This window comes from Parasteatoda tepidariorum, chromosome 10 (genome assembly GCF_982258835.1).
Source record: "Parasteatoda tepidariorum strain Cologne lab strain chromosome 10, Ptep-v5.0, whole genome shotgun sequence".
Taxonomy (NCBI): domain Eukaryota; kingdom Metazoa; phylum Arthropoda; class Arachnida; order Araneae; family Theridiidae; genus Parasteatoda; species Parasteatoda tepidariorum.
In genome coordinates, this window is record NC_141764.1 from 54816564 (window position 1) to 54843610 (window position 27047).

Sequence of the window (27047 nt, forward strand, 5' to 3'; positions counted from 1 at the left end):
GATGATTTTATAAAACAGAAAAAAAATATTTGCAATCTAAATGCAAACTTGTTAGCTAACACTTTTTTTTTCAATTGTTAAACATAATTTTACCTTATGTCAAGCATATTGCTTGGAGGAACACTATGACTCTATTATGATATATTTTGTTATATTATTTACTAATAATGTTTTTTTCTGTTACTATGTTGTTTCTTACAATTCTAGCAAAGAAATAATCTGTGATCTGTGTGTAAATCAGCTAACAGTATTACGGAATCAATAACCCAATCCCTTAACAGTTTTGTGAACTTAAAAATAATTCATTCTTCTATAAATTCAATTATTCCTTTATTTTCAAATACACTGCCAGAAATTTCTCGTAAAAATGGTTAAATAACAATTTTTAATTAATATTTTACCATAGTCAAAAAAATATAGTAAAATTTAACAGGATATGGTAAAATTTACCCTAATTCTGACTCGAGGGGAATACCAAAAAGGCTCTATGTAATTTTTATTAAAGTACTTTGGCAAGGAATTTGGTAAAATTAAGTTAGATAAATGAATTGAGTTAGATAAAATAATAAGGCAAAGTTTTATAATTTATGATGCAATTTGATTAATTTTTGGTTAATTTTTCATGTTATTTTACTAAATGTGTAGTTAAGTGCTACATTTTTTTGAAAACAAGATAATTTAGTAAATCATAACCATGTGAGCAAAAACAAATAAAGGGTTTAAACAGCATGGGCATTTGTTTTGGTTTCCAGAATTTTGTTTGTTTGCCTTTTTTTTTACCAGAAATGATTTCTTGATATTGTTTTTCAACCATGCAGTACGGTAATTTTACCAAATTATTTTCTCCATGATAAAATACATTTAATTAAATAACTAAAAATTAAATTACACTTAGTTTAGTATATTTTTATGTATACACTTTTTTATTTAGTTTTATTTTAAATTATTATTGAACCACTTTCAATTGACATTTTGATCAAAACCTGGTGCACAAACTTTTATTCGCATATAATATACAGAACTCTTAGTTATATAATTTTTTGATTCAATAGAATTAATAATATCATACATTTTTGAAATTTTCAGAAGTAAAATTTTGTTAGAATATACACTGAGTTGCCAAATTATTATAATCACCCCTCAACACTCTGCTGGACCACCTTTAACGCATAATACTGCTCGAATTGTTTTGTCATAAGTTCTATGAGATATCCGATGAGCTGCACTTATCCGATGAGCTGCACCATCAGATTGGATGGCACTGGGTCCAGCTGTTTAATGCCTCATTCTGTCTCATTCTAAAAATTCGCAATTGGTTTGAGAACTGGTAATTGCGCCAACGAAGCAAGGTAAAGTCACCATCATGTTGTTCTAACCATCTGACAAAAATACGAGCTGCATGGCAGGAACATTGTCTTTCTGAAAGTATCTATCCCCAGGTGCGTTGTTCCACAGGAATCAAATGACCCATTCAATGCGAGAAAACATCCCTCAAACCTTATATTGCCTCCATCAGCTAAAAGTGTTGTGGCGATGCAGTTGGGGTCCATACTTTGATGCTATTTTCGACATATCCGAAACCTACAATCTGCATGGCGTGATTGAAAATGCGATTCATCAGATCACATGACCCTTTTCCAGTCATCTACTGTTCAATCCTTATGCTCCATTGCAAACTGGAGACGCCTGCTTTTGTTCAAGTCTGACAGCAAAGGTTTTCGAACAGGGTGTTGGGTCCCATAAGTTATAAGGTGTAATGTGTGGAGCGCAGTTCGTTCAGAGACGTTTGCAGTTGCACCTTCATAAAAAGTCCTCTCTATTTAATGCACTACTGCTGTTCTGTTAGACTGGACAACTCTGGCAAGTCTCATTTTAAATCGAGCATTCATTAGCTTGTGAAGACTACAAGACAGACGTTGAGTTTCAGCTTGGTAGTCCCCTCTCTGTTCACATTAATAACTGCTACTCTAGAACACTTCACAAAAGTAGCAGTTTTGCTGATATTGGTTCCAATGCTAGAGCGCCTGCAATCATCCCGTTTTCAAACTTAGTTAAGTCACGTTTTTTATCTATATTTCAGCTCGTAACATAAAGTAATTGATGGTTATTTGTCTTGCATTCCCTTTTTGTAGCTATTTCGACCTCTAGAGGTGACACTGTGCCGCAATAGTTCAATTTGCAGGAGACTATCAGGTGGTCATAATTAACCACTTAGTGTATAATAGCGTATAAAAGCAAGGATTATCTAGAACGACTTTTTGGGTCATCTACTGTTCAATCCTTATGCTCCATTGCAAACTGGAGACGCCTGCTTTTGTTCAAGTCTGACAGCAAAGGTTTTCGAACAGGGTGTTGGGTCCCATAAGTTATAAGGTGTAATGTGTGGAGCGCAGTTCGTTCAGAGACGTTTGCAGTTGCACCTTCATAAAAAGTCCTCTCTATTTAATGCACTGCTGCTGTTCTGTTAGACTGGACAACTCTGGCAAGTCTCATTTTAAATCGAGCATTCATTAGCTTGTGAAGACTACAAGACAGACGTTGAGTTTCAGCTTGGTAGTCCCCTCTCTGTTCACATTAATAACTGCTACTCTAGAACACTTCACAAAAGTAGCAGTTTTGCTGATATTGGTTCCAATGCTAGAGCGCCTGCAATCATCCCGTTTTCAAACTTAGTTAAGTCACGTTTTTTATCTATATTTCAGCTCGTAACATAAAGTAATTGATGGTTATTTGTCTTGCATTCCCTTTTTGTAGCTATTTCGACCTCTAGAGGTGACACTGTGCCGCAATAGTTCAATTTGCAGGAGACTATCAGGTGGTCATAATTAACCACTTAGTGTATAATAGCGTATAAAAGCAAGGATTATCTAGAACGACTTTTTGGGTCAGCTAAAGGCTATAGATATAACCGATATAGATATTTAAGTGTATTACAGGGATTTAGCAAAATGTTTCTACACCATCTTTATGTTTATTTTATTCGATCACGAGCCTGACTAAATTGGCACTGTGCATTTTTTTCGCAAAGAAAATTCATTTCCCTCTTGATATTGTTTTTCAACCCCCGAAATGGTTTACGCAATTGTCAATTGTTTTTATTCTGATTGCTTCGAGATATAAGCTTGCAAATGGTTTAGAAATAACTAGCTTGTCCAATCGTTTGAGAGAGGGTAAATTTTGAGAAAAACTCTAATTTGTATTTCATAGCTGGGAAATTGACTAAGATTCAATAAACAGCTATCCCCATTAAAAATTACGCACTTTAAAAATCTTTTGAAACAAAGAAATTAAACAAAACAGAAAGAAATCTAACAGCTGAAATCTTTTTGCATACTAAAAGCGGGTTTAATCTTTATAGGCAAATAGAATTTCAATAGTTGCTACAATAATGGTAATTTACAGAGAAATCTCACAAACTAGGAAACCTGCAACTACCTTGCACTTTTAAAAAAAAAAGATATTTTAGTACAAGCTCAAGGAATACTATTACATATTAATGCCAACTGAAGAAAATGTCTGCTTCTTGTGTACTATACGTAACTAAGGATGTTTTAATAACGTTCATAATGCTAGAAATTTCTCTCATAGAGTAAATTTTTTCATTACGTACATTTTTTATTGGGCATGTGTTTCCTAAAATACGCCGATTTTAAAAAACACGAGCAATTTCTTGAATATGGCCAATTTTAGTTTTGTCAACTTTTATTTGGCTAAATTTGTAAATTTTCCTGATTTATTTTTTTATTTTATTTTAAGGAGTGTAACTCTTTACAAGTTTCTCGATTTTGGTCCTCCTTTTTGAGCTTAGTCAAAGAAAAGAGATTGCTACAACAAAAATGCCCACTTGCCCCATCCCTCCTAATCATTTTAAAACTTGAAGTAATAAAAGCCATCAACGTTATTTCTGCCGGCAGAAAACGAAGATGATCGTCATGCCCAAATATTTGGGAAAAATATTAAATGGTTTCTTTACTAACTTCTGTTTCATTGTATACAATGGGTACCAAATAACAATGGGTTATGATTTCATTATTTTTCCTAAAATAAGGCAATTTTTCAATATAAATTAAAAATAATACCATTAAATATGCTGCATAATGTTAAAATTATTCAAAATATGCCATTTCTAACATTTTAAAACTTTTTTATTATATTTGAACTTAAAATCAAATTTATCTGCTCATTTCTAGGTAGGCAAGGATCTTTAACGTGTAATTATAAAGGTTAGAAATAAATTTTAATTTTCAGAAATGTTCAGATAAGAGTTGAAAAAATAAAATATTTCTGGAATGCAATCCATACGAGTGCAATCTGACGCAGTTCAGACTGCAAATGCTTTTTAAAACAAAGTAGTTGGAAGTAATATAATACAATAAATAAATAAATAATGAATATAAAAACGGAACAGAAAAACTTTTAATCAAATGAACGGATCTTCACGTACTAGCATTCAATCTTAAAGGTTCTAAAGGTTAAATATTTGACTATTTAAAATTTTATTTCTCACGATCTATTTGTTCAATTTCACTCAAATTTTTTACTTCGCCAAATCACATTCTCTGAAATTATATAAAAATTTATGTACTTGGCAATTCAAACTTTGTTCGACAGGTAGTAAATTAAATGATTAAAAATAATAAATTATTAATGAAGACTTTATTTTGCATGAAATTATATCTAGATAAATGAATTTTATTTATAAGGCAATTTTGTTTTTAATTCGCTTAAAAAGTTCTCGAGATATGACGAAATATGCAAAAAGCAAAATAAACATTAAGGGATCCAAATTTTCAATGGATCTCCAGACGAAACTGTGAAAGCCATATTTTCTAGATTGCGGTTAACCCCATCTCTTGAAGGCCAGGAATCCAAATCTGTTGAAAGAAAAGGTATGTTTATTCAGAGAAAGTACGTTTTTGTATCCTATTTCAAAGCTACAATTACAGTCTGCGATAATTAATTAAGGTACTTAAATATTATACCTTCGAACACTAAGATTCAGTTTTAGTATATAAAAATCTGTTCATTAGATCAAAAGGTAATCAGGATGTTCTACTTTTTTGTGTGAACTATACACATAGCCTAAAAAGTAATTTAAATTAAGCAAAATCAATTTACCTTTAACGATCATATGTGCTGTGAAGTTCCGTGATGAGACAGGATTTGAAGCTATACAAGTATAGTTTCCGTTGTGTATTTGAGACACGCTACTGAATGACAATGTAGATGTAAACTCATTTACGGTGCTGATTGATCCTCGTAATTCATCTGGTAAGGGATGGTCGTCTTTCATCCATGAAATGCGAATTGGAAGATCGCCTGATGAAACAACACAGGTAACAGTCGCTCGTTTACCTTCCGATAATGCGAGTGGAAATGAGAATGGTTCTACTACTGGTGGTGCTGGAAGAAAACATAATTTATATTTATTTGGGAATGATAATAATTTCGCAATGATTTAATGTGAGGGATGTGCGGAGTGCATAATATGAAAATATACTAATAGGATATTTCAAATTTATAACGAACTACTTTGTAAAAAAAATGTGGATCAAATTACGTTAAAAAATTCTGGTATTCAGGGTTCCATTACTTTCTACTGTGAAATCCATTTTTACAATAAAATTTTAAGGGACAAAAAAATTGGATAAGCCGTAATTGTTAAAGTATTGCTTACTAAATAAGTTTAATTATGTGAATATTACTGAAAAAGTTACGGTTAAAATAGATTTTACAGTGAAGTAGATTATACTCGTGCTGAAATCAGGGTGCCAATATTGTTAAAGTAATTTGATTCCAGTTTCTTTACAGTGTAGCTGAATACTCGTTTCTAGAAATTCTTATGGTGTCATTATTTATATTCAGAGTGCGAGTACTTTGTACCGTAAAGTCCACTTTAACCATATAATTTTTAGGGACATAAAATATAATTTGTTGTAATTTTTAGATTATTAATTATTGAATTCATATAATTACGTAAATGCTTTACTGCAAATATGAATTTTGATGAATTAATGATTATAAACTTGATGAATATGAATTTTTTCATGAATTAGAATTACATAATAACTAACAGTAAAAGGAATTTCTCGGGAAATTGATTTTAAGGAGGCATGAATTAGGATGCTAGCATTTTTTACACTAATTTGATCCGGATTTTTTTTTCAGTTTATCTGAATACTTCGACTATCTGAGACTTTCAAAATAATTTAGTAATCTTTACCTATATTATCTATGTAGTCTTTATCTATAAAATCTACATAATCTTTATCTATATCTATATCTTTACCTATACCTTCTTATTACCAGTGATGAATTGATATCAATGATTAAATTACGGGAAATTATGTTTTCATTTCTTTAAACTTAGTTTCCTAAAGGTACGAAAAGTTCTGATTCAAATATATGACCGAATTCACTAAGATGGGACGTATTTCAGTTAAACCTTGTTCAGATGTCAGTTGTTCTTAAGATTCTCATGATTAGTTCAATGATATTAGCAAAAACTATGTAAAGATAATACATACATGTAAAGGCAGAAATAAAGTAATAATACTATGTAAAAATTCATATAAAGTAAGAAAATTCATTAATTCCAGTTCTATTTTAAAGTTCAGAAGAATTTTCGAGCTAATATGAAAAGACAGTCAATTGACACAATACTTTTTTTTCTATAATGATTCGTTTGAATCACTTTAGAATAAATCTAATCAGGATGTTTTTTATTGAAATACGTTCTATTTTTTTATCCAGAGTTATTGAAAATATTGGTTGAAGCAGAAATAGATTGCACCAAGGATCTTGTTTCTTCATTTGTTTTTAAGATATTCATTTGCGACACGATATAGATAAAACATTAAAAATGATATCTTTTACAAGCTATATGTTTGTATTCGTGAGAATATATAGATAGAAAAAGCTTTACATTAAGTATACTTTTACTGTTAATAAATGTATTGTTAAATGTTAAAAAGAATGGTTAGATTTATTAAAACTATGAAACTTGAGTTGGTAATATTTGTAGTCTGAGATACGAAAGCGAAAGGAAATTATAGTTGGATTTACAGTAAGTGTTTCGCTGTTGCACCTCAGAAATTCTGGATTACAATAAAAGCATAAAAGATATTTATTTGTAATCTAACAAGCAAAGATGTTCCTAAACTGCAAAGGAATATGGTGTATATTTGTCAAAATTTTTGGAGTTGAGGTGAACTAAATTTTTTTTACTTTACATTTTCACTGTTATATGTTCAAATATTTATAGTTCAATTTTTGTTAGTTTGCTGAAAATATGCATTTTTAAGTGCATCTGAATCAACTTATGGTTGTGTTGCCGAAAAGAGTTCGCTTAAAAGCAAGCACATTTTCATTTATTTATTTGCACCAATTCATTAATTTTTATTTTTATTTTGTCTCTCTTAAAATATCTTTTGCACGATAATTACAGTTTTGCAGTTAAAAGCATAGTTAGTTTATCTTAACACTGAAAATATTGGCAACTGTATACCGAAACTTTTTACAGTGCAGCAGAAAAATTTTTATTCGCTTACTTAGATAAGATCTCATTTCTTGGTTATACTTCAAAATAAAATACTGTCCTTACCCATAATATTTAGGGAGACTTCTCTCCTTGCTGTCCTACTCCTATTATTTTCAGCAACACAATGGTACTTTCCACTATCATGAGCTCGCTGCAAATCTTCGATAACGAGTGTTCCATTTGGATAAGTCTTCTGCCTGTGGTTATGAGGAAGTGGACGACCTTCTAGTAAAAAAATGTGTTCACGAACATTGTTTTGAAAGAAAATTACATGCAATAAAGCGAAAAGAGTGTTGAATAAAAATAATTATTGTTTCATAAAATATTAAATTCTGCTGAAGCCCTTGTAATGCTTATCCAATTTCTGCTAAAGATTTCCATTTTTTTTTTAAATAGAAGGACAGATTTTAATCTCATTGTTCTTTACATAGAATAGGAAATAGTTTTTTAACACTAGCAGTATGTGTTTATGACGCCCGGTGGTTGAGCGGTAGCTCTTCGCGCTTTCGTGCCACAGGTCCCTGGTGCGACCCTCGGGTCGGGCAAGGTTGACTCAGCCTTTCATCCCTTCAGTGGGTCGATGAATGAGTACCAAGCATGCTTGGGAACTAAACACTGGGAGTTCCGCGCACGGCTGATCATCTGACCGGAACATCTGCTCCTGCACCCCAGAGCCCAAGGTCAAGAAAACTGAGATGGACACAGTAGGCCTTGGCCTTCTAAGGACTGTCGCGCAGCTGAGTTTAGTTTTAGTATGTGTTTATTCCAAAATCACTTTTTAGGTATGAATACAGTTTATGAGTCATTATGTGATATTATTACTATTTTTTCGTTATGTGAAGTGATAAATATCGTTAAAAATTAACAGATTAATAAGGCTTATATACATATATATATATATATATATATATATATATATATATATATATATATATATATATATATATATATATATATATATATATATATATATATATATATATATATATATATATATATATATATATATATATATATATATATATATATATATATATATATATATATATATATATATATATATATATATATATATATATATATATATATATATATATATATATATATATATATATATATATATATATATATATATATATATATATATATATATATATATATATATAAACATTTTAGATGCCTATGATTTAAGACTATGAAAATATAATTATTTTATGCTTCAACACAAAACAATTTTGCCGTATGAGCTAAACGATACCATTCAACATACACAGATTAACTTTAATAACTTCTATACTCTCTCACTTCTTCACATTAAATATAATCATGCAAATCGAGGTATACGAGGATCAGGATGTAATAAAAATTTTTTAAAAGTGACAAATTAAATTTCACTTTTATTTATAATGCAATATTAAATAGTTGAAAGATTTAATTTTCTTCTTTAAAGGAAATGATATAATTAAAATTAAAAACTTTTAACTTATTTTTTTTAACTTTCAAAACCCTATTTTTGATATATATATATATATATATATATATATATATATATATATATATATATATATATATATATATATATATATATATATATATATAAGTTCAAAATGAAGATAAAACAAAAGAAAATTATAGACATATGAAAAAAAGGGGGGCGGGAAACAATAATAAAAAAAAATCTGATTTAAAAAAAAAAAAAACAGGGATGCGGATATAATTGTGTGGGCTGATGAAAAGGTTATATCTTTTGCTTACTTGCAGCTTATGCGGAATAAATTAAACTTATTGTTTTTGTTAACTTTCTTCGTGTTTTCTTGTATTTATTTATTTTGTTGCATATATATATATATATATATATATATATATATATATATATATATATATATATATATATATATATATATATATATATATATATATATATATATATATATATATATTTATAAAAATTTGCAAGTATTCACCATATATTACTTTGTTTGTTCTAATGACAAACATAATAGTAAGAAGTAGATTAAATTTTATATTTTTAAAATTTTGTTTTATTATATTTGAATTACACTTGAAAAAACTGAAAAAATACGAAAAAGAATTTTTATAAGAATAAGAAATTGTGTTAAAAATAGTTTATCTTATGTGTATAAAAATTATATAAAAAGATACAAAACATATATTTAAAAATATATATATATATTAATGTTTTAATAGAATGTTATTTGAAAGAAACACATGTAAATAATATTAAATTAAGTTCTGCTTAAGAAATTTCTGAAACCTACATCCTGTGCTTATAGAATTAAAAATAATTAAATATATTATTTAAAAATTCTCAAAACGCATAAAAGTATGACACTAAAATAGATTTGGAACTTTCTCAGAACAGGGAAAATATAATTACCTGGATAATACGGGGAAAAATTGTGAACAAGAAAATTTATTGTAATAGAAAATTAAAATTTGTAATTTTAACTGTATATGACTGCATCTATTGATTTTTAAATAATTAATTTTTGGATACTTGGAAGGGCTTTTACTTAGGTAGGAAATTCCAATTTGTCTAAATTTTCCCATGTAAACATATTTTTTTGAGGACGTAAAAGTTTTGAATTGCTTTTTATAAGAGCTTTAATGTATATTTAATGTTTATAATGAAATTAGTTATTAAATTTCTTATAGGTTCAGATACGTAGTGTGATATAATTTAGTTTATTAAAGATGGAAATTTTATCTCGACTATCTCCTTCAACATTACTTTAATATAAAATAAAAGTGCTAGAAAAATATTTCTAATTGAAATATGAGGAAAAAAAATTTGAATAATTTATTTTTGGTATTAGGTCATAGCAAAATTCTCATAATTTGTGAATTTTAATATCAATTAAATATAAGCTTTAATTATCGCCGTTGCATTGATTCCACAAGGTGATGATAAGTAGTCTGAGGTATCTGGTACCAAGCGCTCACCAACTGGTCCTGCAATTCCCTCACATTGCGAGGGGGTAGCGTGGCAGCACGAATTTGGCTTTCCAAGTAGGACAACAAGTGCTGTATTGGATTAAGGTCAGGTGAATTTGGGGGTCAAGACATGACTTGAAAGACACTGGAATGTTCCTCGAACCAATCCATGACGATTCGACCCTTATGACATGGTGCATTATCCTGTTGGTAGACACCTTTTCCCGCAGGAAAAACTGTCGCCATGAATGGGCGAACCTGGTCTGCAACTATGTTCAAGTAGCTTACAGACGTCAGGGATTGTTCTATGAGGATTATGGGTTCTAATATGCCCCATGAAAGCATTGTTCCTGGGCGAGAAACCATGAAAACCTGGGCGAGCCCATTGTTATAGATGGAGGGTGGTCATAATGTAACGGCTCTTCGGTGTATATACACACATATAGCAAAAAAAAAAAAAAACACATTACATAGCATATTACTCAATATTGTTTGAATATATCTACTAAATAAATATTTTTTTTAGTAAAGTTGTTTTTCATTGCGTTGTAAGAAATTAAGTAAATCTTTTTACTGAAACACATCACATTGCATATTAGAACTTAGCAGTAGATATTATTTATACACAGCAGCATAACTTTTTAAAGATATTTAAAGTGATCATGTTTAAAACTATTATGTTTGAATGATAATCAGAATGATAGTTGCTAGACATTAAAGTAATTTATCTTGAAACATTAACTAAATGTACTATAAATTTCATCATTTCTTCATTTTTTAGTTTAATACGGTAAAGTTTTATCAAAAACTATAGTTTTCAAAATTGTACTTCATATTACAACACATTTAGTAAAAAATACAAATTTGATCAGTAAATTTTACCAAATAAATTATTTTTATGCCATGCATCTTGATGAAATTACCAAATATTACGAAAATTTACCAAATTTTATCGTATATTATAAAATTATGTTTTACTGTTCATGTTACCAAAATTATTACTAAAGCACTCTAGAAAAAAATAATGAGCTTTTCGGGTTTCCACATATCACTAAATTTTCCATTATTCTGGTAGTTTTAATTATACTTTTTTTCTCAGTGTATTAATTAACAAATTTACTAAATAACCTGTGTTTTTAGAAAGGAATTATTGAGATAAATGCTATCCACTTGCATAAGACTGTCGTTGTCAGTCTTTCTGTTCCTCAATGGGTTATCTCTTACAATTTCTTTCATTTATTACTGTTTCTAATGAATATATAAAAGCCCTAACTAAAACCTTTTAAACGAGAATCGAAAATTAATCCCAATCGAATTCTTATTCGATATCTACATTTCCATCAACTGGAGCGAACACTAGTATTTCCTTCCGAAAACAGTTTCTTTCTTGTAGCTTTGCTGCATTACCGATCGCCTGGAGATAAAAGAAAACGAAGATCGGAAAAAAATAGTACAAAAGAACGAAGTCACGCACAGCAGTAATGACCTCTTCAGAGCGGTCAAAAAGACCTTTTGGAGTGGGATAAATCGATCATTTCAGAGCTTCTATGATAACCCGCGATATATCGATATCCCATCCACACTACTGTATGCCTTGTACTAAATGGAAGGACTATTTTCTGGCGCTGCAATAGTAAGATATACGTGGATGAAGTCTGGGAAAAGGATGTTATCGGGTCGTCTGTGGGGGAAGAGTTGTTACAGTTTGTTCAGGACTTGCGGTCTTCGATTATTTGAGTACTGTAAGGCTTAAAACCGGATGAAATTAAATTTCGGACTTGGGTTGGATCTACTATTTTTCTTGGTTTATTGACACAAGAAATCAAGTATTGAATGAAGAAGAATAGTGATTTGGGATGAAGATACGAAGTTTATTTTGCTGGGGAAAAGTGATTGAAAGTAGTTTACTTTATTTTTTTCTGAAACTCATATTTTTTTTTTTTCATTTAATGGAAAATAAAGGAACATAAAAAATAGATTTGAAATAATCATATGCAAATGTTTTGGATTTTTTCACATAAAATAATAAAATGTAGTTTTTTTGAAAGAGATATATGTATACATTTGAAAAGAAATTTATTTAAATTATTTAGAAGATAATAGATAGATAGAAAATACAAAACTTCCATGAACATAAATATAAAATAGCTACAAATAACACAAAAAGAGGCAAAAAATATTTAAAGAAAAGAGAGATTAAGAAAGAAAATTAAAAATAATAAAATTATTGAGTTTCACTTACTGCGCATAAATTTCAAGTGCATAGAATCCATAAAATTAAATAAAAAGGCAAAGAAACTAAAAAAACATATGTTTTTAAAAAAAGAGAAATACAAGGAAATTAAATATTTTTTTTCAAATAATAAATATTATTAAAAAAATAAAAGGTGTAAAGTGAGTAAAAAAGTGATAAAAAAAATTATTGTGTTGTATCACGCAATTGTACAGATAGATTTGGCTTTGGCTATATTTATGCAATATTAGAAAACATATAATTTGCGTATATACTCGTATGAACTAACAGCGACAGCATATCTTTTCAGTATTTGTTTTCTGTTTTATTATTTTTATTTATTTTGTATTTTCTAATATTTTTTTTAAATATATTTTTAATATATTCTTTCAATTCATTCATTTTTTTAGATATATTTTTAATATTCTCATTTAATTCATCCATTTTTTCTGTTTTAAAATATATTTTTACTATATTCATTTAATTTATTGAATTTAATTCCTTCGCTTTTCACTTTTAAAATATTTTTTTAATGCACTCATTTAACTCATTCCTTTTTTCTATTTTAAAATATCTTTTTAATATATTGATTTTGTTAATTTCATTTTAATGTAATTTCAATAATTCTCATTTGGGGAAGTTAAGTCTGTTTTTTGTTTTTGTTTTTTAATATTATTCTTCTAGGAAAATAATTTAGTCCAAAATATTTGTTTGCACTGCTATGTTTATATTCTTCATTCAATTTACTCAAATAGTTAACACGAAAATCGATATTACTAAAATATTTTGTTAGATAGGAACTTTTCATCCAGTGTTTTCTAATTTTTTTATTAATTTAAGATTAATTATATTAAAAGTAATTTTAAAAATTCATTCACACATTCTCTCTCTCTCTATCTATCTTCCTCTTTCATTCAATATGACCCGAATATAACTTACCTCTTTCCCAATAAACTTTAGATATGGGGTATCCAGATACTGGGCAGTGAACTGTAATTATCTGTCCATCTAGTGCAGTTAAATTCCTCATTGTCCTGATAAAGGGAGGGCCGTACACATTTAGCCTTTTGGAATGTTCTATGAGTTTCACTCCATTTTGAGCAAGGCACTGATATGACCCTCCATCCTCTACCGTGATGCTCGAAATGTTGACATAGCTGTTAACTGTCCTTTCATCGCTAACGTAATCACCGACTCTTATATGGTACGCTTCAGGTATAGGCATGCCATCCACTAACCACGTGACTTGTGGCAAAGGGTTACCGGACGCAGAACACTTGAGTGACACTGATGATCCAGGGTAGACTGCCTGTTCCGAAAAGGCGAAAGTGAAAACTGGAGCATCCTCTGCAGGTGGGATGGTATTTTGAAGTGCAGTGAAAGATAGAGTGAAAGAGAAAGAGAGAAAGAAAAGAGTGCGTGAGAAAGCAATAAAGTTCAGCCAAAAATTTTAATTCTTAGAAAAAAATCAGAATATAATCAATAGAGTATAATAATTGAAAGAGTGTAATAATTAACTTTAAATAAATTAGATATTTATTCATTAAAGAGACATATATTATAAGTAAACTATAATTTTCATCTTATGCTAGTTTGCGAAATTCAGTTTGTAACCCAATATTTTAGCTATTCTTTAAAGAGTTTTTGTCTAATGTGTAAATTCGAAAAAAAAGTTGAATCGCAAAGAACATACGAGGCTCTAAAAACAGCCGTTTCATGTGCTACACAATGTTACAAATTTATTCATTTTTTTTTCAGAAAATGGCGATTAATTGGGAATATGCCATATTAAGAATTAAAACAACAATTTTATACAAACATTCTACAAGAAAGTAGAGAGAGATGATTTATCACTCTCTCGTGTAAGTTCATAAACGAATTTTGGCTTCTTTCAGAGGCTACTTTTTGTGCCTATATACGTATTTCTTATTAAAGTATTTGCATAATATTTAGCGCATTGAATATTAAAAATTTACTATGTGTAAAACTATGTGTTAAAGTATAAATATTTTTTTTTAACATTAAGTTACATTTTACAAAATACAGAATGTATATCTCATTTATAAATATGCAGTAAATTAAAAAAAGTCATAATCTTCTTAAAGTTACATATTAAAACATTTTATTGAATACATTTTTCAATTCAGTTCAATATTGGCTGAATTAAACAAAAACAAGAACGGGAGAGTTTATACTTTAGTAGTTCATGGTGCGTATTTTCTCAAATGTGCCTTATTATTGATTATTCGCATTCAAACTTTTTAATTTTACTTTCGATGAACACATCGTTAAGAAAGTTGAATTATAGAACAATATAATGTGAAAAAAGTGTTTTTTACGATTAGTTTATAAATGATAAATAATTTATCGATGAAGTCTTTCAGTTATATTACATAAAAACGATCGTTCCACAACTGCAAATGCATATCAGAATTTGTAAAAAATTAGTATAAAAGTATACTATTGGGCATAAAATGCTCATTTAAAACAGGAAAATTTCATAATAAATCATTGAAATACCTACGTAACATAACCTTACTTATAAATACCATAAATATTTATATGAAAACTTTTTTGAATAAATATCTCTAAATAATAAATGCTTTTTAAAGTTAAAATCTTTTTGAGAAAACATAATTTTTGTCAAAAAATACAACTTCCTTGATATTTTTTATTGCATCTTTACTAAATCTATGATTCATATGGTTTTAGGGAAATAAATATATTTTGTAAGGCTACAAAAAATGATAGACTGAATTACCCAACAAGACCTCATTCAGAATAAACTGTCAATAAATTTAAATTTCAAAAATTTTTTTGTTAAAAAAATTGCATCATACAACAAAAGTGCTTTAAATAATCTATGAAAACTCTGATTAAAATTTGACAAAAGATTTTTCATTGCAAGAAAGATAAAACTGTGTTTTAACAACATGGGAGCTGAAAACTGACATTTTACTGTTAGGCAAAAATAATATAATAGGTTTATAATTTCTCTTCAGGCAAAATACATACAGAATGATTTAATAATTAAAAAAAATAAGGAAAGTAATTGATAGTAAACTAGTTTATATTTATATGATATATTTAAATTTCCTTTTCTCTTTGTGGTGATATCATAAAATGTAATTTTAATGTATGTTTCTTTTAGATAAGGGGAGATATTCATTTTCTTTAAGAAATAGAAATTCAAATTGTGTCAAAATGATGGCCACACTCCAGTAAATTCGATCTCAATTTTGATAGAGAAACCAAAATTTTCTCTTTCGCACCGCCAAAATCATTATTCAAAGAAAAACATGAATTTAAATTAAGTTATTATCTATGGAGAATATAAAGAACTACACCCTTTTAACACTACAAAAAATTCTATTTCGAGAAAAATAGTTGATATGAAAGACACCGAATCTTATTATTCTTCGTTCGGCTTTGTTAAAAGTTAGAAATGCATTGAACATTTTCTTATTTTAATAGATGTTCTGACTATAATGTCACGAAAAATAATCTTTCGAGAAATGAGTAGACTGTATAAAGTTTGTTTAATTTTGTTTTTATGACGTCATTATAAAAATAGCTGAATTATTTTATACTCTTGTTTTTCATATCGATGCAAACTATTATAATTAGTTCTACAAAACACAGATTGTAGTTTTGCTTGTATATTTTCAAGACAAACATTAACTTCACTGTTGAAAAATAGTTTTCAATTAACAAAATGCTATAGGTACTTTGATCAATATAGTTTAAATTTTCTTCTAACTTCATTAATTTAAAAAAATTTTATGTTTTGCTATGTTTCTTCAATTTAAATCATATATTTGATATTAAAGGTTATTGTTAGATATTATAAGACATTATAAGTTATTTAAATAAGAAAAGTCTTTCGTTGTAAAATAATTGAAAATAATATTTAAGATAACTGCAGTTGCAAGCTCATTGCATTGTGTTATTAATATATATTGATCAAAGATATATAGATTTTTAGAGACGCTCGATGATATTTTTATATGTACTTTAAAAAAAAAGGTCTTAATTTTTAAAATTTTGAATATTTATTCATATTTCTTAATATAGAAAATTAATGCATATTTTCTAAAGATTTTCTGAAGATGTTTTTCAATAAATGAATAAATTAATAACTTTAATATGATAATAAGTGATAAAAATAAGAAAATTCATATTGTGTAATTTTACATAAATAAATAACAGTGTGAAAATGTGACTGAAATTAGAGGTGTTAAGTTAATATTTTGGTGTTAAGAATAAATAACAAAGTCACGCAAAATATTTTTCTGAAATTAAAGTTGCGAATCTAAATAGTTGAAATTGCATAATGATTTTTAAAATAAAAGTAAGTTGAAATATTAAAGCAAAATTCTGAAAGTTGAAGTTAGAAAGTTTGTAGTAATAATAAATGAGTTGTGAAATTAAACGTGCGCTGTTAAAATTTAACTGTCTTTTAAGTAATGTAAAAAGTAATAACCATTAATTTTTGTTTTATTTTTGTCTGTTTGTAACTGTTGTTTGCTATAAATAATGAAATACTCATTTTCGTATGTAGCTGAAAGCATTATATCAATTCGAAAAAAAATCAGCGCTTTTGTAAGCAAATTGATACATAATATTTTAGTCAATAAGTTGAAATATTATAAAAAAAAAATTTAAGTTTAGGTTGAGAAGTTAATAGTAACAATACATAGATTATGAAATTGAACGTGTGCTTTTGCTGTTTTCGCAGGCCAGTGTTTCCAAAACTTATGACTTTTGTGTGAACCTATGACCCTTTCTACATTTTTCGTAACGCTGTGTACCACTAATAAAAAATTAATGTATTTTTTACTATAAAAAAATTGCACAAAAGTTAAAAATCACAACTGGTTGTTGAAAACACTAATTATTAACTGTTAACTCTGAAAAAAATAGTCAATAGAAAAATACGTAATCGTAAATTTTAATGGCTAGCTTTATTTTTAAAAAAAATGTTTTGAAATTTTCGTTTGCTGCAAGATATTTCGCATAAGAACCCGGACCCCCGATAAACTGCTTCCGTACCTCTGGGGGAAAGCGCACCACACTATGGGAAACACTGTCGTTGGCCATTAATTCACTGGGGATACTATTGTTCCTGTATTCTAGTTGCTCTTTCTATTACCAACAATTCGACTTCTGCCATATCTATACGTCACACCCGTTTATAAGGTGGGCCCATTCATACACCCATTCATTAATCCACAGAGATTAGTTTTGACTTGAAGCAGAGAACGATCAATCTCTAATCAAGTACCCCGAGAGGTTTGAGAACATGAAGGATTTCGTGACCCGACAGATTGAACGTGTACTAGTCACCATTTACTACATGAGGAGTCTATTGCCTGCTGCATTTGAAATAGAGTTCTCAAGAACGTGAATACAGCTCTTTACCAACCAGGCTATCCAACCAGCAGAAAAAGGGCCAACCAGGAAAAAATGGGATTTGAAAAAATTATCTTCAAAGAGCCATTTTTTCGAGTATTTTTTTAACGAAAAAAAAAACGAAATTGAAATTAATTCATCAAATAAAACTTATTTAGCCTAATACCAGAAGTTAATCTATTTTTAAGACAATTTTATGGCCGGAATTTGAGTTGTATATTTTTTAAATTTTAACATTTACGCTGACCAATAACTGAACTTTCAGTTTTGGAGAAAGGATTAAATGAAAGGATTAATAGATGAGAAAGGATTAAGTGAAAGGATGAAATAAAATAAAAATATGACCACCGAAGCCGACGTCTTCAGGGGGTACCGGCCTATTATTGCATTTAGTAAAAAATTAAAATTTAAATTAAATAGGATTACATTTCCATATTTATTTCCAATAGTTAAATTTCATAAAAATCCGATTAAATTTAGGTTTATAGCATGTGGTACTAATAGTTATAATTCTGATATTAGTAAAAGGTTTTTTTGTTTTTTAAAAATTATTTTGCTTAAAATTAAAGAAGAGAAAAATATTATTATTGAAAGTAATGTTGAAGTTTTGGATTTTATTAAAAGTAATGATATTTCCAGCATTAACACTTTTGATTTTGAAAATTTGTATACCAGCATACCACATGAAAAAATTATTGAGATTTGTGAAGGTATTTATGACAAGTATTTATTTGATGAAAAAATTGATAGGTTTAACTGGTTAGATTTATGCAAGTTTAATCTTTTTGAGAATGTTCTTTTTAATGGTTTAGATTTTTATAAACAAATTATTGGAATTCCACAAGGTAATTCCTTTTCTGGGGCTTTTGCCAACATTTTTTTGCACTTTTTTGAGGCTAAATTTCTTGAACATAAAGTGCTTAATGCTTTCCGATACATTGATGATTTGATTTTGTTTAATTGTGACGATTATAATTTTACTTATACAATTTATCCTGGTGATTTGGTCCTGAAAAAAACTAATGAAAATTGCTTTAATATTGAATATTTAGATTTTAAAATTGATATTGTTAACAATTTTATTAAAATTGGTGTGTTTGATAAAAGAAAAGCCTTTAATTTTAATGTTATTTTTTTCTGCAACTTTAAAACTAATTTGTGTAGTAAAATATTCAAAAATCTTGTTTTTTCGCAATTAGTTAGGATCAAGAAAATTTGTAATAATGTTGAAAGTTTTCGGGAAGCTGTGGATAATTTTTTAAATAATTTAAGTAAAAATGATTTTCCTTTTAATTTTTGTAATGTTAATTCTTTAATTAAAAAAATGATTGATGGTTTTTAAATTTTTATATATTTTTTCTTTTAACAGGGCGCAATTCTAGTCTTAACTGAGCAGCCCCAGTTAAGCATTTATTAATTTATCTACGTATCTCCTTCTCCTGACCTTTTCATATCATTTTTAAACTTTTACTGCGCATTATTATAGGGGGCGTTATTTTTCAGTTTTTAGTGTTTTCTTTTCCTCCGCTTTTGAAGTTGATTCTTGACTTGTGACTGTGAGTTTTTAATTTTCTGATGATTTTTATTGATTTTCTTTTCGTAATTTGTTTATTCTTTTGAATGTATCTTGTTTTTCCTGGACCTCTATACAAAACCATCGGGGTACTGAGGGAGATATTTTAAGCTTTTGCTTCTCCCTCAAATAGAAATGGTTTTGTTTTTAATGGCTACCGGGGCCGGTACCCCCTGAAGACGTCGGCTTCGGTGGTCATATTTTTATTTTATTTCATTTGTTTTGTATTGATACTTTTTTCTTAAATTTCTGCTGCTTTTTAGCGCGTTTTTTTCAAAGAAGTTTTATCCTTTTGATCTTAATTATTTGTGTTTTCTTTCAGTATTGTAATTTTCAAATTTGGTTTATGCTGCATTTGCGCTTTTCTTATTTGAAAAATTATTTTGTTTTTATTTCTTGCTTTAGGTGTTTTCTAATTAATTTAAAGCGTCAAAGGGTTTTGTTGGATGTCTAGGTTTTATATGTCTAATTTAGTATTTCCTTTTAGGTTAATTTTAAAATAAAGCAAATTACAATATATAAATATTTTATGGCGCCTGGCTCGTCGCGCGCCCAAACAAGGAGCACTGAAGTTAGTCTTGACTTAGGGATTACTTCGGACAAAAAGTTACTAAGTCAAATATTTTGTTTAAATAAATTTAAAAATATAAAAAAATTTAAAAAGTTTAAGAAATGCTGTAATAAAAAATGTAAAACTTGTCCTTTGGCTGATAGTTCTCAAATTGACAGTCATTCTAATGTATTTTTTTGTAAAAGTATTAATATTATTTATTTAATTCAGTGCAATTGTTGTAATTTGTGTTACGTTGGTCAGACAGGTCTTGAATTTCATAAGCGGATTAATTCCCACAGATCAGCTATAAAAAATTTTAATAATAGTAATTGTTCCACAGATTATGAAATTTTACATTTTCAATTTCATGATTTTAATAATGTTACTCTTTTTATTTTGGATTTTATGGAAAATTTAGATAAAAGACTTGATTTAGAAAATATTTACATTGGTAGTCTTAAGACTCTTTTTCCTTATGATTAAATAGTAAATTTAATGGGGAAGGTACTGTTAATACTGAAGATTTTTGTATTTATAATAAATTAAAAGTTTTTGATTTTCCTGGTGTTTGTGATTCAAAATTTAGAAGTAAAAGGGGAGGTGGAAAAGGTAAGGGTAAATTTATTGAGTTTGATGAGTTTTCGAATTTTTGTAACTTACCTGTTAATTTGAATAATATTTTCACTATTAGGAAATATATTTTTGGTTTTAAAAATAAAATTTTAAAAAATTTCCTTATTAAATTTGGTTCTAAAATTAAATTTGATACTGAACTTGTTAAATTTATAGTTTTGGATTTAATTAAATCAAAAATTGGTGTTAATAAAACTGATTTGCTTTTTAATAATGTTTCTAAAGTCGAAAGGGTTTTTTGTACGATTAATTTTCATGATAAGAATTTTGAAAATGCTAAGTTACCACAGATTATTCATGGTCTTTCTGATTTCTTTCCTTTAGAACAAATTAGGGTTACTGCTGCTTTTAAATATTCTTCTACACTTAGGAAAAAGGTGTGTAATTATAATTTTTTAAGTCGAAATCTTAATTATATTTCTAAATCTGATTGTTATTGTAATGAGGAGGGTTTTTAAAAATTTATTGATAATGATTATGGACATGTTATTACCGGAAATTTGGAAATTGTGGGTGATCAGGATCTAATTAGCATTTTAAGTAAGGGTTCAAAATTTAGAACCAGAGTTAAGATGAAAAAAGAAGATTTTATTTTATCCATTAAAAAAGATCTAGATTTTTTTATTGCAAAAATTTCCAGAAAATATCATTGGCCTGTTGAAGGTTTTTCTGAGTGGAAAGCTAAAATTATTGAAAGGGTTAGATTTAATTTATTTAATACCAGTTTTAGTTCATTTCCTAAAGGTACTTTTATTGATTATGATTTATCTAGAAAAATTAAAAATCTTAAGGATAAATTCATTGTTACTGTTGTAGATAAAGCTTCAAATAATTTCTGTATTATGTGTATATATTTTTTTAAAAAATTGATTATTGGGGAATATAATGCAAATAATACCTATTTAAAGTTAAAAGAAGATAAAAAAGTTATTGAAAAAAGAATTATTGCATTTAGTAAAAAATTAAAATTTAAATTAAATAGGATTACATTTCCATATTTATTTCCAATAGTTAAATTTCATAAAAATCCGATTAAATTTAGGTTTATAGCATGTGGTACTAATAGTTATAATTCTGATATTAGTAAAAGGTTTTTTTGTTTTTTAAAAATTATTTTGCTTAAAATTAAAGAAGAGAAAAATATTATTATTGAAAGTAATGTTGAAGTTTTGGATTTTATTAAAAGTAATGATATTTCCAGCATTAACACTTTTGATTTTGAAAATTTGTATACCAGCATACCACAAGAAAAAATTATTGAGATTTGTGAAGGTATTTATGACAAGTATTTATTTGATGAAAAAATTGATAGGTTTAACTGGTTAGATTTATGCAAGTTTAATCTTTTTGAGAATGTTCTTTTTAATGGTTTAGATTTTTATAAACAAATTATTGGAATTCCACAAGGTAATTCCTTTTCTGGGGCTTTTGCCAACATTTTTTTGCACTTTTTTGAGGCTAAATTTCTTGAACATAAAGTGCTTAATGCTTTGCGATACATTGATGATTTGATTTTGTTTAATTGTGACGATTATAATTTTATTTATACAATTTATCCTGGTGATTTGGTCCTGAAAAAAACTAATGAAAATTGCTTTAATATTGAATATTTAGATTTTAAAATTGATATTGTTAACAATTTTATTAAAATTGGTGTGTTTGATAAAAGAAAAGCCTTTAATTTTAATGTTATTTTTTTCTGCAACTTTAAAACTAATTTGTGTAGTAAAATATTCAAAAATCTTGTTTTTTCGCAATTAGTTAGGATCAAGAAAATTTGTAATAATGTTGAAAGTTTTCGGGAAGCTGTGGATAATTTTTTAAATAATTTAAGTAAAAATGATTTTCCTTTTAATTTTTGTAATGTTAATTCTTTAATTAAAAAAATGATTGATGGTTTTTAAGTTTTTATATATTTTTTCTTTTAACAGGGCGCAATTCTAGTCTTAACTGAGCAGCCCCAGTTAAGCATTTATTAATTTATCTACGTATCTCCTTCTCCTGACCTTTTCATATCATTTTTAAACTTTTACTGCGCATTATTATAGGGGGCGTTGTTTTTCAGTTTTTAGTGTTTTCTTTTCCTCCGCTTTTGAAGTTGATTCTTGATCTGTGACTGTGAGTTTTTAATTTTCTGATGATTTTTATTGATTTTCTTTTCGTAATTTGTTTATTCTTTTGAATGTATCTTGTTTTTCCTGGACCTCTATACAAAACCATCGGGGTACTGAGGGAGATATTTTAAGCTTTTGCTTCTCCCTCAAATAGAAATGGTTTTGTTTTTAATGGCTACCGGGGCCGGTACCCCCTGAAGACGTCGGCTTCGGTGGTCATATTTTTATTTTATTTCATTTGTTTTGTATTGATACTTTTTTCTTAAATTTCTGCTGCTTTTTAGCGCGTTTTTTTCAAAGAAGTTTTATCCTTTTGATCTTAATTATTTGTGTTTTCTTTCAGTATTAAGTGAAAGGATTAATAGATGAGAAAGGATTAAGTGAATGAACGCATGGTGCACAAGAAAGCATTTAAGAGAAAATAGCCCCCAGAGCTGGCATCTTTTCTTGAATACACGCTAACCTTTACAGCTAAAGAAATTTAAGTTAGCAAAGCTTTTTATAGGTTATTTTATTTTCTGAAATTATCAGCAGATGTCTTCAAGTAACTTAAGGGAAATAGTAATCACCATTTTAATAGTTGATGGAGTTGATTCGCACAGCTTTATAAAGTGTTAAGCGAAGAGATTGGTACCATAATCTGGTAAATATGCTTGTGTGAATGTACAGTGCACCAAAAAAACCGGACCACCCTAAATAACTTCTGATCTAATGATCAAATCTTCATGTCCTATACTCCTTCTTAATGGTTCGAGAGGGGGACTTCAAATACTGACCTCAGGTAACTTGAATTGTAAGGTATAAAATTTTTTTACATCATTTTAAAGTATAAAAAAATGAGCAAAAGTGGTTGAATAGTTCCTGAGAAATCGAATTTCAAATATAAGAGTTCTTTAAAATTCCATTTACCAGTAACTATTCAACCGATTTCTCTCAAATTTTATATTTTGCCTTGTAAAATTACATAGTTTCAAATAATGTAAAAACTTTTTCGACTTTTATTAAATAAAGTAATAAAAAATAATATATATATGTACTAAAATTAATTTTTTGCTCATATATATATTTGGCTAAACGAAATTTCTAAGTGTGAGCAAAAAGGTTTCAATTCGCTTAAAAATTTTTCGCAATATAATGAAATACGCAAAAAGTGAAATTTACATTAAGGGGTTCACACTTTGAACCTCTCTCCTGACGAAACAATGGGGACCATATTTCCCATATTGCAGCTATTCCCTATATTTTGGGGGTCAGTGTGTGCAAAGAAAGTACATTTTTGTATCTTATTTCGTAACTTAAAATATCGTGTGCACTCATTAAACTAGTACACTTTAGGTCACTCTTTCGAACCATTAAGAATGAGTCCTTGAACGTGAAGATTTGATCATTAGATTAAAAGTTAATCAGTGTGGTCTGTGTTTTATATTGTGCAATGTACATTAAAAAATTATAATTTTAAATACTTTTTACCTGATTTCACAATTAATTAACATGAATACTATACTTTGAAGGAAGAAAAAATGGATAGGTTTTGTTGCTTAGTTAAATCTTGAGTGGCTTATCCTGTTTTGTTTATATTCTGTTCTATTCTCATTTTGTTTATATATTTTTATTAAAACGATATTTTATGGTTCATAAAAAATTTCTAACACTTTAATTCAATTTTTTATTTTATTTTGATAGTCGAAATATATATTTAAGGCATAAAGCAAAGCTTTTTTTTCTGCCAAAGAAAACATTTTTGGTTTTGTTTGTGTATAAAACTATTTCTAAACTTTTATATTTCGCTTAGTTTTCACATAGTTTCAGACAACTGCTAGAGGTATATGTTTCATCAAATAAAAAAAAGGATGCAATAATGCTGATAATTGGTGTTCATTCAACTCTTTTTAGTAACTTAGCGTGTCAGTGTAAGTATTGTTTACAATACTAATTACTGGTAGCCTTTGCTTTCATTTCAAAAAAAAATTGCCATAAATGCTTAATTTCATAAAAAAATATCAAAAATTATTTTATAATTATTTTTATATAAAATAATAATGATGTATTGGCATTCAATTTATTATTTCTTATCAAAACGTTGTAAATATTTTATAAGATAATTTTACTTTACGCTCCTTTCTTATTCATTTAAAGAAAATATATATTTTTTTCGAATCTTTTTTCGAGTTTTCTTTTAAAAAAAGAAGTTAGTGCACGCTCGAATAAACAAAACAAAGTGACAATTTCCTAAACGAGAAAGCATTGCTGTTTTTGTTTATCTGCAAAAATATCTCACAATTTTCACTTTGCGTATTTTCAAAGCATGTGGCTTCTTGGAAACAACCCAACTTTTTAATTAAGGACACATTTTCCCTTCTTTCTCTTCAGCCTTTGTAACTAATTAGATTTTATTTATTTAACTCTTTTATGTAGAGAAAGAGGAGGCGTTAGAAAAAAACCTTAAAAACTAGAAAACTAGAAAAAACTTTCCGAACAGCAGAAGTGACCTACGAATTTTTCTTTCTCCCTTTCTTGCTACAACGACATTTAATTATTCCAGACCATTGTTCTAAGTATGGTTAATTAATTTTTTGCGCTTTCTTCTTTAGAAAATTCTGGCATTCCTTTGTTACAACTCAGATACTTGAGGAACATCAGTTGAAGGTGTTATTTTTGAAGTGGCTCGCCTCCCGCTCTAATTTCTGCACCAATGAATGGATTATACTTACAAAACATTTTTTTTAACAGACAATATCGGAAAACTCATTTTTTACCTTAACAATAATGTGAATGGCTGCCTTTATTTCCGAAATAATTAGTATTTCGGCAATTAACTTTTTGAAATAAAGTCAAAATTTGCATTTATTTTTTAAAATTAAATAAAGTTTTTTAAGAAACTCTTCAAGTTAAAAGTATACTTAAATTAAATAAGAAACAAATAAGTTATCTTTAACATTCAAATACCATCGCAATAGAAAGCAACTGCCTTTTACTTTTTTTGCATACGTAATAAGATTGTTGCGAATTAATTATTTGAGAAATTCTTATTATTTTTCAAAAACTAAATTTCAACCAATATATTAAGACAATGTTAAGCAGTTTCTATTTTTAAAAAAAAATGGAACAGAATTGAATGTTTAAATAATCGTAAGAAATGTTTGTCTTCCAATCAAAAAATTTTACAGGCATTAAACACTTATTTAAAGACTCCGCTACTAGCTTTGATGTTCTAAATAAAAAGTTTAGAATAACATTCGAAAATTTTATTGGAAGTTCTTGGGACTTTCTTTACAAAATATCTCAATTAAATACTGAATTAATTAGGTAATTATTAAGTGAAATGCAAATTATTTTAGTATTTTATGATTAGTTACTTTTAAAATGCATTGTGTATATGCTTTACATGTTCATAGTATTTCGAATCGGTTTGTTCATATTTCATTATATCATTACATTGTCATAAATTTCGGAGCACACTGTATAAAAAATCTTGATCAAATTACGGTATAAATTACTGGCACTTAAACTGCTGGTACTTTATAGCGTAATTTGATCCAGAATTTTTGCAATGCATATTACACCATAATATTTTTCTATTTTGTTGAAAAATCGGTTGTGAAATTTGTTTTCCTTTTCCTTTGCCTTCTTTAGGTGACAAGTTAAAATATACTTTCTTTTTTTTCAATACATGGCTAGAGTTTTAAATAAAGTCACGGTAAAGTAGCCGGCAATAGTCTGTGCATCTAATTAACCGTATTAATTTCCCGTAAGAAACGTTTCCTGCCAATCATTTATAGCTAGCATGGTTTAAAAATTGACTGGACAAGACATTGGAACAGTGGAATGAACTGTGAATGCGGTTTAATTAGTTTTTCTAGTTGTTTCATCAATAGTAAAAATGGTGTGCTATCTATGTGAGAATGAATGTATCGTATTTTAATAGTCTGTGGTCAAAAATTGAGGAGTGCAGGATATTATAAACTCTTCGCGTGTTAAAGGGAATGGAGGAAATATTGTAGTGTCAACGCTGGGACTCGAAACCCCGATCTGTC

At 27.9% G+C, this 27047-nt stretch overlaps 1 protein-coding gene across 6 annotated transcripts in view; it reads right to left on the reverse strand.

The window, feature by feature from the left end:
- LOC107452990 (cell adhesion molecule Dscam1) overlaps positions 1-27047 on the reverse strand; it is a 308431-nt gene that overhangs the window by 150479 nt on the left and 130905 nt on the right. For 4 of the 6 annotated variants that reach the window (XR_015429856.1, XM_087153625.1, XM_087153626.1 and 1 more), the window contains exons 7-9: positions 13668-14075; positions 7604-7765; positions 5119-5403 (exon numbers count right to left, since the gene is read on the reverse strand). Coding sequence is in view for 4 of the 6 variants with exons in the window: in XM_087153625.1 (XP_087009751.1) it covers positions 5119-5403; positions 7604-7765; positions 13668-14075 (855 nt within the window). In the remaining 2 variants the exon portion in view is untranslated. The remainder of the gene's footprint in view (positions 1-5118; positions 5404-7603; positions 7766-13667; positions 14076-27047) is intronic. The other 2 variants (XR_015429858.1, XM_087153628.1) reach the window with 1 other exon arrangement.